This window comes from Thermobia domestica, chromosome 4, assembly GCF_964235325.1.
Source record: "Thermobia domestica chromosome 4, izTheDome1.hap1.1, whole genome shotgun sequence".
Classification (NCBI taxonomy): Eukaryota; Metazoa; Arthropoda; class Insecta; order Zygentoma; family Lepismatidae; genus Thermobia; species Thermobia domestica.
The window spans coordinates 256,461,232-256,476,821 of NC_137457.1; the positions used below are offsets into that span (position 1 = coordinate 256,461,232).

Consider the following 15,590-nt stretch of genomic DNA (forward strand, 5'->3'; position numbering starts at 1 on the left):
AAAACTTTCGTAGTGACTCTCATAATTATTTTCGTGCGACACAGAAACTGCGCAGCCCTGTGAGTTTAGGCAGAAACCATTCCTACTAAACCCTGGTCGCCAGCTTTAAATTTCTATTCACCAATGGCGACCTGGCGAGCTGAAATTTTGCGCCCTTATATGTATAGTGTAATTAAGCTGCAACATTAGTAAATGACAATGATTTATTGCAAAATTAAAGTGAAAAGATTTTATGCTTTATTTTAAATACAGTGAATTAATATTAGCCCATGACTGGTTTTTAAAAGTTATAATTTTAAATTATGTCATTTCTTGTATATTTCTTTGTGTTTCTACAATATGTAAGAGCAGGGGTAAAAGTAAAGGGGACCTGGGAGACACCGTTCTCCCACTTCCAAAACTGAGTACGGCGTCCCTTCACTTCCTAAGAAAATACAATGGGCAAAGATAGGCACGAGGAACGACGTGACGTCATCTGCCCCCCTACCTGTTCATTTCCACTTTTACCTCTGTGTAAAAGTAAACTGAGAGCATGACGGTTAACGTTTACAAATAACGTATTTTCGCTCAGAATTGCACAAGTAAAACAGTATCTAATTGAAAATTATGAGTTTTCATAATTAGAGATTTTAGGTAGGTATTTACTAGCAACAGAATATAGGGAATATACAATTTTAAGTCAATTTCTGATATAATAGATTTTCACTGTATTGTTACATGAGTCTCGTGTTAGGAGAACTAAATAGCTTGAAGAGTTGATAATGAGTGCGCGGTAAGGGGGACTCAGAAGTATATATATATATATATATATATATATATATATATATATATATATATATATATATATATATATATATATAAATAACAAGGTCTTCTAAAAAGGATTTTCCAATTTTCAGAACTAAGGGGCCATGGCTCCCCTAGCAAATTATCCTAGTACGCCAATGCTCATAGATTCCCATGCTAGGGCTAACTTTCTTCTCTTCTGCATTATGACCATGAACTATGAATTAACTCAAATTATTTTAACATTTGATTTGCATATTCATACAGGTTATTTAAACTAGACTGTTTTCTAGAATGAACTACCAATCTTGAACAGTTGGTTAGTCCAATTTGTACTCCAAGTAAATCAAGTCGAGGAGTTTCGCTCCAAACATTCACGGGGAGACTACCTTCGCTCTGTTCACCGTACATTTGTATGAATAGCAGGGACGTAGTGTCCATTAAGGCTATAAGGCTTAGCCTATCCATTTATTTATACTTCAGCCTCAAATGTTGCTTTTGGATATTGATACAATTAATTTTATTAAAATGGATTTACTTTATAATACGCTGTTTAAACATCAAGCGAGTTGAAGCGAAGCTTCTGCAAGAACGCATTGAAGGCTATCGGCGGCTAGCCTTCCGCTTCTCTCATGGAATTAGGAGAATGGGGCGGTGACAATCACTTTCCCGCCACCCTCAGCAGACGAAAACTTACACACAAATTCAACAAATTCAACATGATGCAACGAAAGTGGACGAATACTCACGAAGATGACTAAAGGCTAGCCTTTTGGGTGTTTGGCGAAACAAAAGCGACAGGATGCGGTCTTGTAAGAAACTATAGAACAGAGACTATGAAAAATTTAGAAGCTCACATTCAGTAACGAGTTTTGACCAAGAAAAAAAAAAGGGAGACAGAGATAATAAAAATGTTATGTTATTATGAATAGTATTAATTCATCAGGGACCGTATTGCGTACTGGTTTGCGTTATCACAGCGTAAAATTTACATTTTAGTTTTCAAGAATTGACATAGGAGTTATGTTGTATTTTTTGCGTTGCGTTGCTATCCGCAAGTTTTTTGAAGATCGATACTGAAGAAGACCTCAAATGATTTATAGTTTCTTTTCTTTTCATACTTTCAATCTAAAAATAGCTTTTTCTGTAAAAACCATCAATCGACTGTGAGCTACTGCTTCACTGTTTTCCATTAGTATGCTGATATGTGTTGTTGTGGGTGAAGTGCTTAAGTTTGTCTATGATTTGAGGAAGTTACACTTAAGATCGTCCTATAGCTATCATTTTTCATTTGTTTCTTTGAAACAGTAATACAGTGTATGTGTGATATGCGAGTATTGCATATGTAAGAAAACCGTATGTGTAAGGGAAATATGAAGCAGAACCACTCTTATACTTTTTCTTGGATTGTATGAAAAATATATTGCATGAATTAGCATTTTATTATCAAGCATTACAGTGTAGTCAGAACACTAAGACGTGATCGTTTAAATAAGGGCGGGATACTGTTTGGGGGGGGGGAGTAACTTAAATTCACTTCACACTTATATATACATACAACGAAAATTGCAAGTTTCAGGAGACTGGGTCCCTCCTAGCCACCCTCTAGCTACGAATCTAATTTCAGCCTACCCATTTCAAAACTTCACGCTACGTTACTGATGAATAGGCATACATTATGATATGGTCGCTCAAGGACTCTTAGCGAATAGTCCTACTCACCTAGCCCCTGGTCCTCTCACCTAGTGCGCATATACAGGGTGTTTCAAAACAACAACAAAACGTTTGGGAGGTGATTCCTGACACCAAAATAAGACAAAAAGATAGACCAACCTGGGTGCACAAATGCTTCCTTTCGGAGTTATAGGTCGCCGAAAACATGTAAAAATGAACTTCAAAGGTCCATAACTCGAAAATTAGTCTATAGGACCTACTGTAGTCGGGTCAAGATTTCAACTAGGAACTAATTTGTGCCCTATCCAAAAATCTATGTTTCAGAATCCTACAGTACTTCCGCAGCAATTTTTATAGAGGTAGTTGGTGAATACTTCAAATTATATACCCGTAACAAAACTCCCTCTATAGAAATTGTTCCGTGAGTACCTTAGGATTCTGAAACTTTTTTTTTTTTTTTTTGATAGGGCACATGTTAGTTCCTAAGTGAAGTCTTGACCCGATTTTGAGCTATGGACCTTTAAAGTTCATTTGTTCATGTTTTCGGCAGCCTATACCTCTGAAAGGCAGCATTTGTGCACCCAAGTTGGTCTATACTTTTTATCTTATCTTGATGCTATGAATCACCTCCCAAACGTTGTCAGTATTGTTTTGAAACACCCTGTATTGTAATCGGTTCCAATAAGCGGTTTGGATTTTAGTATTTCGAGACAGTCATACCCTAATGTTTTGCAATCTTGAGGACCTACCCTAGAGAAATGCTATTTTGGAAATTTTATTGGATTATTGCTGTAGCATTTTGGAGCCTACTTTGTGGAATGACTGCAATACTACTCCTCAGAGTGTTAACCCCAGTGTACATTACTTGGTGGTGTAAGAAAAGTTCATGATGCATGAATGGCACTTATATTTTAGTGATCTTCTAGAATAAAAGTGCAATTCATGCATATATATTATAAAGGATTTAAATTATATATGTTGCTATATTATGTTAACGAAACGTGAAGTGCGTGGGTTTTTTAAATCTGAATTTTCTTAAAAGTGTGTTTTTGTGTATTTTCGTGTTTGTTAAAGTGGTACATTATTGATACCAATACGAGTGTTTCGTGTTGTTATTGTTTTATTTCATCGCAATCATTTTTCAAAAATAAGGCATCTAATAAATAAGTATATTTAGGGATGCGCACGAGTCGAGTCGAGTCGAGACAGAATTTTCCTGAGAAAATTCGAGTCGAGACACAGCTCTTCCAATAGAAAAATATACGTTTTTCGAGTCGAGACATCACTTTTACAGCACATTTTCGAGACGAGACAGCCTCAAATCTTGTCTCGTGCGCTTCCCTAAGTATATTCCTATTTTATTTGATGTGGTTTGTTTCATGTGCTGGTAGTACCTTTGCGTGTTGCGGTTAAATGGTTTTCTACCCGTCCACGAAATTTTCGAGACGAGACATCCGAGCCACTCGATGCTTTGTATTTGTGTTATTGCCGATATCTGAGAACGACCAAGGACCAGATCTATAATTCATTTTTGGGGACGTTCTATAACGTTTCGACCAGGTAAGGTGAGATATTTAAAGAGTACCTGATGGTTGGACGCCAAGAACGGATGTGAAGAGCGGTTACATTATTGTAATGTTAACAATTATTGTAATGTTAACAATTATTAAACCTCTGCATTAGAAAAGAATCTTAAAGTCAACTATTAGGGTAAATTTGATTTCCCTAGCAGCGCTATTCTATCATTTGAGTGCAAGAGATATTGCATATATCATACTAGCATCTTTCGGCGACAAATATGCGAAGTGGTTAGCACGAGCTCAGTTATGTTGAGGCAAGGATATTTTGTCTATTCTGAATTTCTTATAGCTACATAAAATATAGTTAAATATATTAGGAACTGAAAGAACAGTGGACAAGTCAAGATATACAGGTGTCCGGAATGGGATTGACGGTTTTTAAAAGTGTATGGTCAGAGAAACAGAAGAAAAAAAACATGCCTTTTCAAGAAGAACTCAAAAAGTTTATTTGGTCTTACTTACAAGTCATTCTAACTCAGGGTAACTCCACGTGAGCTCCATTTGTAAGTCTTACAATATCTAGCCTGAACTCAATCTCTCTTCACGTATTCGGTTAACATCTGGGGTGTTACTGAAGCAATTGCATTCCTAATATGGTTGTTCAGTTCATCAAGGTTACGAACCTTTCCACAACGTCTTTCACATACCCTCACAGGAAGAAGTCCAGAGGGATAACATCAGGAGAACGTGGAGGCCACCTAATTGGCCCATCACGGCCTATCCAACGACCAGGAAATTCAGTATGAAGATACTCCCTCACTTGTAGGTTCCAATGTGGAGGAGTATTCATGCGGATTTTCTATGTACGCATGCGGATTTTCAGATCCCCATATCCTAACATTGTGTCTAATAGTTGCCTCATCAGAGAAAACAACGTTCAATAGGAAATTATGGTCATAATCAATCCTATCCAGAATTTCAGTAGCAAATGCTGCTCTCTGTAGCTTATCGTTGGGCTTAATTTCTTGCAAGAATTCCACCTTATACGCGCGCAAATGTAACCGTTTCTGTACCAAATGATGTACTGTTGACTTTGGAATTGCCAATGCATACTTGCTGCGCGATTGACTTCCTCGGGCTACGTGAGAAACACTTTCTTATTGCTTCCACATTTTCTTCTGACACACGCGATTCACCACCGCTGTGTTGTTTCACTACACTCCCCGTTGATAAAAATTGATCCTTCCACGACGGATACTGTTGCGTGATGGAGGATCCTTGTGGTAAACATGTCGAAAGTTTCGTTAAACAACACTTTTCGTCTCTGCAAACCACCACACGCATTGCGCCTTTTCGATTGCCAACGCTATTTCTGTTTATCGGTGATATTAGCGCCGTCATCGGTAGTTGTTCAAGTATGAAAATTTGGTGAACGAAACTTTTTGAGTTTTCCTTCATCAATTTTTTTTTCTTCTGTCTCTCTGACCTATTAAAACTATACTTTTAAAAACCGTCAGTATCATTCCGGACACCCTGTATGTTTTTGTTTGGTCATTTTTCGTGTCCTTTAACCTGACATGGACATCAAACAAAAACCTGGCACTATACAGGTTTGTTGTAAAGATGAATCGTCTGTGACGAAGACTTTTAAAATTGGTATAATGATCTACTAAAATCTTTCGTTCCTCTCTGTTTGTTCTTCATATTATTTTTCAGTTGCACAATACTATAGAAACTAATTCTACAGCTATAATTTCTAATTTATGGAGGTAAAAGAGGTCACAACATGACGGCATAGATTAGTCTTTCGTTGACAAAATTTGACACTACTGATAAGGGCCGAAAAATTATGATCGATCATTTGAAGAAAAACTTCGTAGAATACTTTTTCAGCATCACGTAGAACTAGGATATGCATGCAAACTAATGTCGAATACATCCTACTTTGAACAACTTTTAAAAAGAAATATTTTCTCACATCATACTCTTGTTTATGACATGGTTAGGATTGGTAAAACTTACAGTTAGGATTATAACTTACCTGAAGCATGAAGGCAAAGAAATTCAAGATAATACGGTATATTCAAATCTTCAACTTGGGCAGGCAGCAGCATAGGGTCTCTCGCACTGTCATCAAGTCTGTGTTACTCTTAAGCAAGGATATACTGTACCTCTTTTGCCATCTCTGGTTCTTCTGCTGAACTAACTGAGCCAGCCTCTGTGCTTGGTACTTGAAGTTTAAAATACCTCAAGTAATACTTTCCAAATTCAATTTTCAACGTTAAGTTAGTACATTGTAAACCATTTGTGATGTCAGAGCCCTTCGTCTATTTGGCACGAGACGCACGAAACCAGTGTTTACTTTTCGCCTCTTGTGGTTCCAATTATGTTGTACGAACACGAACTGTGATTTTAACCAGTCGAATGAACATTAGTATGCAAGTGCTAATGTCTATTAAACTTTATGAGATCTCAGCTTGCATAATGTTAATTTGGTTGACCACAACAGTTGTAAAAACACTCTTTTGATGCGTCCCGTGCGCAATAGAAAACTGTACTCTTAATCATTACAATTTCTTTGTAAATTACTATTTGGAGGGGGGAGGGGAGAGAAGCATGGGCGGAGTTAGCAATTGTCTCCATGGGGCAGACCTTTTATCTGCTGGGGGGGGCACGGTAAATACAAGTGAGAATTGAAGGATCTTATAGGTGGCATTTTTATTCTTTGTCAAAAAGTTGGGGGGGGGTAATGCCCCCATAGCTCCGCCTATGGAGGGAAGAATTGAGATTAATTCTTGAATGAGAATTTAGATACATCTACTATGTTGCCATACACTGATCAAACATACAAACATCGCGTGTATTCATAAGGGATTCGTACACAACTTGTTATGTACCAAATTTAGCCCTTTTTGTCATTCATGGGCCCGTTGGTACCACACTGGCATTTTCAGCCCCTTTCGTGAAAATGATACAATTCTACCCAATTCAGCACTTGTCACATTTAACAAATACTTGTCACATTTTCAAAAGTGTCAGTAAGACTTTTCCTACATCTCACGTTACACATACTGTGTGTTGAACTCTTAAAAAATGCTGTTGAACATTCATTCTGCGACGTTGCCCGCACAACGCTACGAACTTTGTTTGGGAAATTCGTAATTTGAACTACACCAGGAAACAGTGTGGTAGGCTAGAAAGAAACAGTGTGGTGGAAATTTTAGCTTGAAATCTTAAAAACAAAGAAGCACACACACGTTGAGTCAAGTGTTAAATATTCTGAAGAAAAACAAAAACATGTACTCAAGTAAGTCTATAATTTATGTGCCGTTGCAAGGATTCTACACCAAAACGATAACAGCACGAAAAAGTACACTGAAGTAGTTACCTGCTTACCGGGTTGCGAGTTTTAAAAACGCAGTAGACTTTTCTTATGGGGACTGAGTTTAGCCAGTCAGGAGTTGGAATGGAGATATCCTCAAGCTAGTATGAGAAACTTATGCAGCAAAAAGTCTCATTAACTCTTGACCGTAAATAAAAGTATGGGGTGGGAATTACTACAAAAACCAACAAAATTTAGCTTCGAGAATAATGAAACAATTAAAATACTTATGACACATATTGTTTTGAGGCAGAATTGAATGTTGTACAAGTTAGAATGATATGGTAATAATTGATAGAGGTTGATAAAAATCAAGTACTAAAGATATACCACATTGACTTGATCCCTAGTCTTTCCTTGCAAGCGCTGCTATCGGCTGACGGAATTCCGCTCAATTTCTCTCGCTTAGCAACAGCTGAACCCTTATTGGCTCAATGCATGGGTGTGTGAGGGTGTGAGTTTTAGTTCGCATTTTTGCCACGGCTCAAGACATTTTGGCAGCACAATAGTTCTGCGCGAAGAAACGTAAACGTGCATTATAATCGCGAGTGAAAAAAGTATCTATATACAGTACAAGAGTGAATTATACTCGGAACGTTTCTGTTAATAATTTCTTGTACTTTGTGCGCTAATTACAGCATTTCATTGTCAATATGTGTAGATACCCATCAGGAAGTCGCGGTCGGAAAGAGGGATTGCCGCCGGAGGCAATCGGCACCTGTCCGCGGAGGCACGACGATTGCTCAAAGTTGCTGACCTTTTGCCGAGGCGGCAAGCGGTCGAAAATCGTAAAATAAAATGCCCTTTGCCGACCGCCAAAGTCGGCAAAACAGTCGGAAATCCCTCTTTTGCGACCCTCTGCTGACTCCTTATGCCGGCCTCTTTTCGACGACGGCGCCGGTTCATTACAGAGGCACTCACTTATCTGCTTTCGATTTCCAGCTATTTAGAAAATCGGGATTTATTTTCGCGTTTCTAAATGGCTGCAAATGGAAAACTACTAGGCGACTCGTGATAACGGACCCTAATGCAAAATAATATTCTCTAGGGCGATCTTGTTCCACTTTTTGATTATCTTTTATCTATTTGAAGATATCACACGATTACTGTAAAATAAGCGGTATTTTAATTTCGCAGTGATACGGCCTCTTAATGCTCATTTCTGGCTGTTTACCGACTGCTCGGCGAGGCAACTACTCGTCGCGGTCGAAAATTGCGCGGGAAGACCCCGGTGTCCGGCGCGGGCAATCAGACCACGGCATCTGGTCGGCATGAACAAATTGTCCGACTGTAGACGGCAGGATCCTGATGGGGTAATTTGTTCACAGGATACATAATACTAATGGACTGTGGCTTCTATGTCTTGGAGATTTTCGCCTTAAAATCTTAATCTATTTTGAACATTATTTATGTGTGTTGCCACTTTGGAAACAAATAAGCCTGTCCCTTTTACTTGTAGAAGGGCTACGATGATTCTTCATCGTGTGTTATTGTGAGTAACACCAGACCAGCACTCTTAATAGCACTCTGACCGAAACACACACTACCTCATCACTTTCATTCAACAGTCTCGTATTGGAATTTGATTGGATTTAGTTTTCAGTTTAGCGGTCCTTTCAGCAGTGAGGCTATATGAGACGTGGACCTACAGCTTAACGTGATCCACGGCGTCCTTCGTTTTTTTTTTTTTATTGGAGAAACAAATTCTTTCGGCGCTACGGTCACTCTAAAGTCACAGCATGCAACATCTTGCTATCTGTGTTGCTGCGCTTTTATTCATTTCCACCAGCTACGTATTATTTTATGTTGCTTTATCTATGACGTCCTTAAAATTTTGCACACTAGTGTATGCCCTCTTGGATTGCATATGAATATGAAATTATTGTATAAATACAATTAGTATACTCATTGCATTCCAACATCAGTTCATAAACAACCCGACTACCAAGAAAATGACAGTTGTTCAGTTATATGAAGGGCTTGGCGGAAGAAGGGCCAATCCCACTCCTATGAGTTTTGTGGCTGAAGTGTCACCTAGTGATACTCATTGGACTAATACATTGTGGGACATGCGATAGTGTTCTGTATCTACTCTCACAAACTAAAATACCTACCGTTACTTAGATTTTTTTGAAATTAAAACTGCGTTTCTCTCCAAATCACAAAATTGTGGGATAGGCCCTTCTTCCATTGACCCCTTCATATATTTACTATTAGCGCCAATTACCCACTTCGTTGGGTGAAAATAAGAGAAAAATAGCGATATGTTCCTTTAGTCAGTCAGTTATTACTATTACTTAAGCGCCCTTTGATATAGTATGTAATTTTCGACCATTTTTATATATCTCCCCCAAATTGCGGCGCTGAATTTAGATTTAAACGGCATTGGTAGTGTCACTGTTCACCTCAGCGACTTCAAAAACAATGAATTCGACACTAATTTCGGTCATTTTCAATCATTTATATATATATATATATATATATATATATATATATATATATATATATATATATATATATATATATATATATATATATATATATATATATATATATATGCCCTCCCCCTTCTAAGTTACACTGTGAAAGTGAAACGATAAAAAGCATCCCAGGGTCGAATCTCATTTATTTTGAATATTTGATTGCGGGTGGTTCAAGAGTTATTAAGTCACAAATATAGTCGCTTTCATATTATTTACATACGGTACATTATGTACTAAAAATGAGCTACTTATCTCTCTAATGCAAATGAATATAATAAAGTGTTTTAAAACTTGAAGAGCTATTATACAAATTGTAATTAATTCTTTGGATATATCTACGTATATTCTATATCAACACCTCAGCGTGCAGGGACAGGTGGAAAGAGGAACATCAAAATTCACATTTATCAGACCACGTGTGGTGGGAAGAAGACTTGTTTTCATCTTCTGTCAGCTTATTGGGAATGACCCATAGTCAGTGACTCTCAACCGGGGAGCAACCGTATTATAAATAGTTTCAATTAGAAAATGTTTAATGAAAGTATATGAGGTTAAATATTAGAGTGCCGTAAGATGGGGTTACTTTGCACCAGAACCAGATGTAAGGAATTTTAAAGAAAATCGCATATAACTTACAAATGCAATGATTTAGAACACGTATTTTATACATATAATAGGTAGATATATAAGGAAACCATTCGTGCAAGTGCATTAGTAAACATTCAGTATTACCATAGTTATTGAATTATAAACTTTGGTGCAAAGTAACCTCGTAGGTGAGGATACTTTGCACCACACACACACACAAAACAGGATGTTCAACATACGAACATAATGTTCCTCAATATTTATACATTTCACTTCGTACACAAAACTGCATGCAGTTTACAAATATTGATATTACAATGATGGTACCGGTGTCAGTACTTAGTATGGAACCACATTCCGATAGTTTAGCTTAGTCCCACAAAAAAAAAATGCCAACTCAGGAACAGAATAAAAATCCCCACGAACTTATTTGCCTTGCTTGCTCTTTACATCCAAGAATATCATCCCAACCGTAATCAGTGCAAGATTTATGAATGATTTCTTTTCAAAAATCTAATGTTAGTCATTCCTATGCGTATAAGCTTCAAGCCCCCCCCCCTCCCAAAAAAAATAGTGATTTCAAAAATAGCCCTTCTCAAACTATTTTTCTGGATTCACCACTTCGTAATTTATTTTACAACAAGAAAAATATTCCGGCATCTACCTAATTAGGAAATTTACCTAAAATTAGAAGGCAGGAGATACCAGCAGAAATAATTTCCTATCTAAGGGTTTTTTTGGGTGGTGCAAAGTAACCCCGATAAGAGGCTGAGACCGCCTTCTCCCGGTTTTATTTATTTTTATTTATGACTTTAAAATGTTTCACACTTCAATTTCAACTATTGCTTCAAAGGTCCATTGTACACAGTTGTATTCTACGAAACTGATTTAGCTTTGACGGAAATTCTTGTAGGTGATATCTTGGAAATGTTGTCGGCCTTTACAGTGACTGCTTTCCAAACCTCTACCCAACCACAAACCCTCCGGATAATTAGAATTGATGTTAGCCGCCAACATTATAGCCAAAATACAGTTGGATGTTCTATCTTACGGTGACAGTTGAAACTTTCTCCTTACAGTTCATGGTTTTACTGACAGAAGACTATGCAACTCTATTCATATTTTGTGCAAAATTACCCCTGAAGTGCAAAGTAACCCCGTCTTACAGTATGTTTTAAGTAATTGCATTAAAGTTAGGAAACGTTATGGTTACTTCATTGTTAAATTCTGTTTGCAATAAATTTAGCTATGTTCCATATTTTTATTTCAACAAATTTCTTGATTTCGGCTGCGATGCCAATTTCCTTGTAATAGTAAAAGATCTATAAGAATGGAAAAGAAAGTGGAAGAAAGTTATAGAGTATATTTACAACTACTATCCTGAGATTCGCCGAGTGGACTTGAGGAAAACCTATCATAATGACCAGCTACAGGATTCGAAGCTCCCGATTACAAAACCAAAGCTAAGGGCTAGATTATACTTCCCATTTCAGCAGGATTCTGTGACTTATATAATTATCTTGTAAAGGTTCCTTTCGTTATTGTTAATTATACAACGAATATTCTTATTTTTCACATACTATATGTGTGTCAGTATGTAGAGAACTAGGAATTATCGGTGACTACCACTACCATTCCTTTTCTCAAAAAGTTATAATAATAAACTACAAGTTATAAGGTACTTTTATAGCTAATGGTTTCTCTTATATTGTGAAATATTTTATTGTTTCAATTAGTTACTGTCACTATAAGCTACATTGATCATTAAAAGTGTAACGAGTCAGAGAAAATGAAACTTTTTGATACATAAATTTCTCATACCAACTTGATGATATCTTCATTCCAAATCCTGATTCGCTAAACTCAGTCCCCATAAGGAAAGTCTACTGCGTTTTCAAAACTCGCTACTGGGTTAAGTTGTTTACTAGTGACGCCATATTGACAAATATAAAGATACCCGAACATTTCTGCGTTTTATAGAGCCATATCGACGCATTGTAACAAAATTTATGTATAAGCCTAAAGTTAGATCAGGGACGATCCTACGTGGACAGAGGAGGGAGTGTTCTAGAACTTTACCTCTTTTAGTTTCGTGTTATAGAGCCTGTCTATTACACTGGTATAAAATCATGAATTCAAACCGTTTTGTTTCAGTTTGGTACTATTTTTCAGCCCACTCCAGAGATAGGACTGTGGCAACACTGTGCGTCACTAGCGTGCGACATCCATGCAATACGTAGCATATCATCTTATGGAGCTCGATGCTCCTTACCTAATTGCGGCATAGTAGCTTAGGTGCCGAAAGAGATCATTCAACTTTCAAAATCATCAATAGTAGCCACTTGATCTTTGCAGTACCAATCTCTATCTACCAGAGTATTTAATCTTCGTACTATGTTCCCTAGTTATTAATTTATATAGTTTCTTATTATATTCAGATTTATGCCAAACAGAATATATAAATGTGTGATAATCTACAATTTATTTCCAGGTAAGAATTTGGAACTTACTACTACCGAGATTTTTTAAAAAAATGTTTAAAAATACTTACCAAAGTGGATTCTTATCCATATTTTTCAGCTGTGGAAGTAAACCACTTGCGATATGGGACAAGCAAGTACGTTTTCTACAATTACTTTTTTTTTTTTTTTTGCATAGATTTCTTTTTAAGAAGTAATTCTTTAGTTTTGTTTTAGCTTCTACTTAGTGGTAACTAAGTCCTGTGTAAGCTTATAGATTGACAACAAAGCTGATAAAGAAAAATAAGGTGTAGTTTTACTATACGGATCCACAGATTGTAAAATGTATGGAATAATTTGGGGAAGTCTTTAATTTGCCCATTTATGTCGAGAACAGAACCCAACGCACCTCTACGGGGCTTCTAACCCGTTTCTGCTACTACTGTTACTCTCAGGGCCAGAAATTGAATCCTGCGAACTACGCGTTCGCAGGAAGCGCCAGGTGAAGAGGACGCCAAACTGGAAAATGAATTTTGTGTTTTAAATGTGAATATTTATTAGAGAAAATTATCATTCTAGAGGAAACTAGAAGGAACATTTTCCAAATGGCTTCAAATAAATATCGTACATATCATAATACAGACACAATACATTGAAAGGACAAGAAAGTCAAATCCTTAACCATGGTGGAAAGACTACAAGGTGGTTGCTTGCGCATGTCGCTTGGAGCGCTGTCGTGGCTGTGACGTCATCTGATTTGCAAGAGACAACGGGAAAAGGCGCGGCTTTAAGTGACAAGTGGAAATTCTTTGTTACATTGTTCTTTTAAATGATATCGAGAATCCCTAACTGTGCACTGTACGGCCAGGGCCGGCCTTAGGCGGCGCGGGGCCCGATTGGAAACATTTTGCGGGGCCCCAGGTTTACAATTAACTTACACCAAGATCTGTAGAACCTATATATATATATATATATATATATATATATATATATATATAGAGAGAGAGAGAGAGAGAGAGAGAGAGAGAGAGGGTACTTCAAAACAATACCAACAACATTTGGAAGGTGATTTATTACACCAAGGTCAGACAAAATGTATAGACCAACCTGGATACACAAATGCTTTCTTTCGAATTTATCGACTGCTGAAAACATGAGAAAAATGAACTTTAAAGGTCCATAATTTCAAAACAATGGGACTTACCATAGTCGGGTCAAGACTACATCTAGGAGCCAATATGTGTGCTATCCAAAAATACATATTTCAGAATCTTAAGGTACTCACGAAACAATTCTTATAGAGGGAGTTTGACTACGGGTATATAATTTGAAGTACTCACCAACTACCTCTATAAAAATTGTTGTGGAAGTAGTCCAGGATTCTGAAACATGGATATTTGGATAGGGCACATACTAGTTCCTAAATTAAGTCTGGATCTGACTATGGTAGATCCCATAGTTTTGAAGCTTAAAGTTCATTTATTCATGTTTTCGGCAACCTATATCTACGAAAGGAAGCATTTGTGCACCCAGGTTCGTCTATACTTTTTGTCTTATCTTGGTGTCAGGAATCACCTCTCAAATGTTGTCGGTGTTGTTTTGAAACACCCTGTATATATACCCCCTAGCGCTCTCTATGCTGGTGTAGTGGTTAGCGCGTGCACCCTGTGGTGTACATAATCTCGAACCCGATTGCCGGTGGGAGAGCACACAAAATTAAATTTCATAATTGCCTCCTTTTAGTAATCATCCAGTTCTTAAGAAAAAATCCTGGATAAATATATATAATTTTCATTTCATTTCAAAAGTTTAATAGGAATTTTGCAATCAGAATGGATGGCAATCAAAATGTGTGCTTAAATAGTGCGTGAAAATTAATAGCCTAAACATATATAAGGTACATTTCAATATTAAATTTTGTATATATATATATATATATATATATATATATATATATATATATATATATATATATATATATATATATATATATATATAACACATGGGCTGAAAAGTCCCGGGCCTAACAAAGAAAACACCGTTTTTTTGGTTCAAAATTAGCTTTATTCATCAACGTAATCTCCATGAAGAGCAACGCAATCAGTCCAGCGCCGCTCTAACATTTCAATACCACTTTTGTAGAACGATTTATCTTTTGCCTCAAAATAGGCCTCAGTTGCAGCGATAACCTCTTCATTCGTGCGAAATTTCTTACCGGCGAGCATTTTTTTCAGGTCTGCGAACAGCCAGTAGTCGCTGGGAGCCAAATCTGGCGAATACGGTGGATGTGGGAGCAATTCGAAGTTCAATTCATGTAGTTTTGCCATTGTTTTGATTGACTTGTGACACGGTGCGTTGTCTTGATGATACAAAAGTTTTTTCTTTGCCATATGCGGTCGTTTCTTTGCAATTTCGGCCTTCAAACGCTCCAATAACGCTATATGATAGTCACTGTTAATGGTATGTCCTTTCTCAAGATAGTCGATGAATATTACACTACGCACATCCCAAAATACCGAGGCCATAACCTTGCCAGCCGATTGTTGTGCTTTCGGGCGCTTTGGACGAGGTTCACCAGTTGCTGTCCACTCAGATGCCGATCGTTTTGATTCCGGAGTGAAGTGATGGATCCATGTTTCATCCATGGTCACATATCGACGCAAAAAGTCCGGTTTGTTACGTTTAAACATGGCCAAAC

General features: G+C 37.2%; 1 protein-coding gene across 1 annotated transcript in view; it reads left to right on the forward strand.

Annotated features, from left to right (window-relative positions):
• LOC145684001 (cilia- and flagella-associated protein 20-like) overlaps positions 1–15,590 on the forward strand; it is a 47,698-nt gene that overhangs the window by 3,931 nt on the left and 28,177 nt on the right. Inside the window, exon 2 of the mRNA XM_081755787.1 lies at positions 12,925–13,050. Within this exon, the coding sequence (XP_081611913.1) occupies positions 12,967–13,050 (84 nt within the window). The 5' untranslated portion in view covers positions 12,925–12,966. The remainder of the gene's footprint in view (positions 1–12,924; positions 13,051–15,590) is intronic.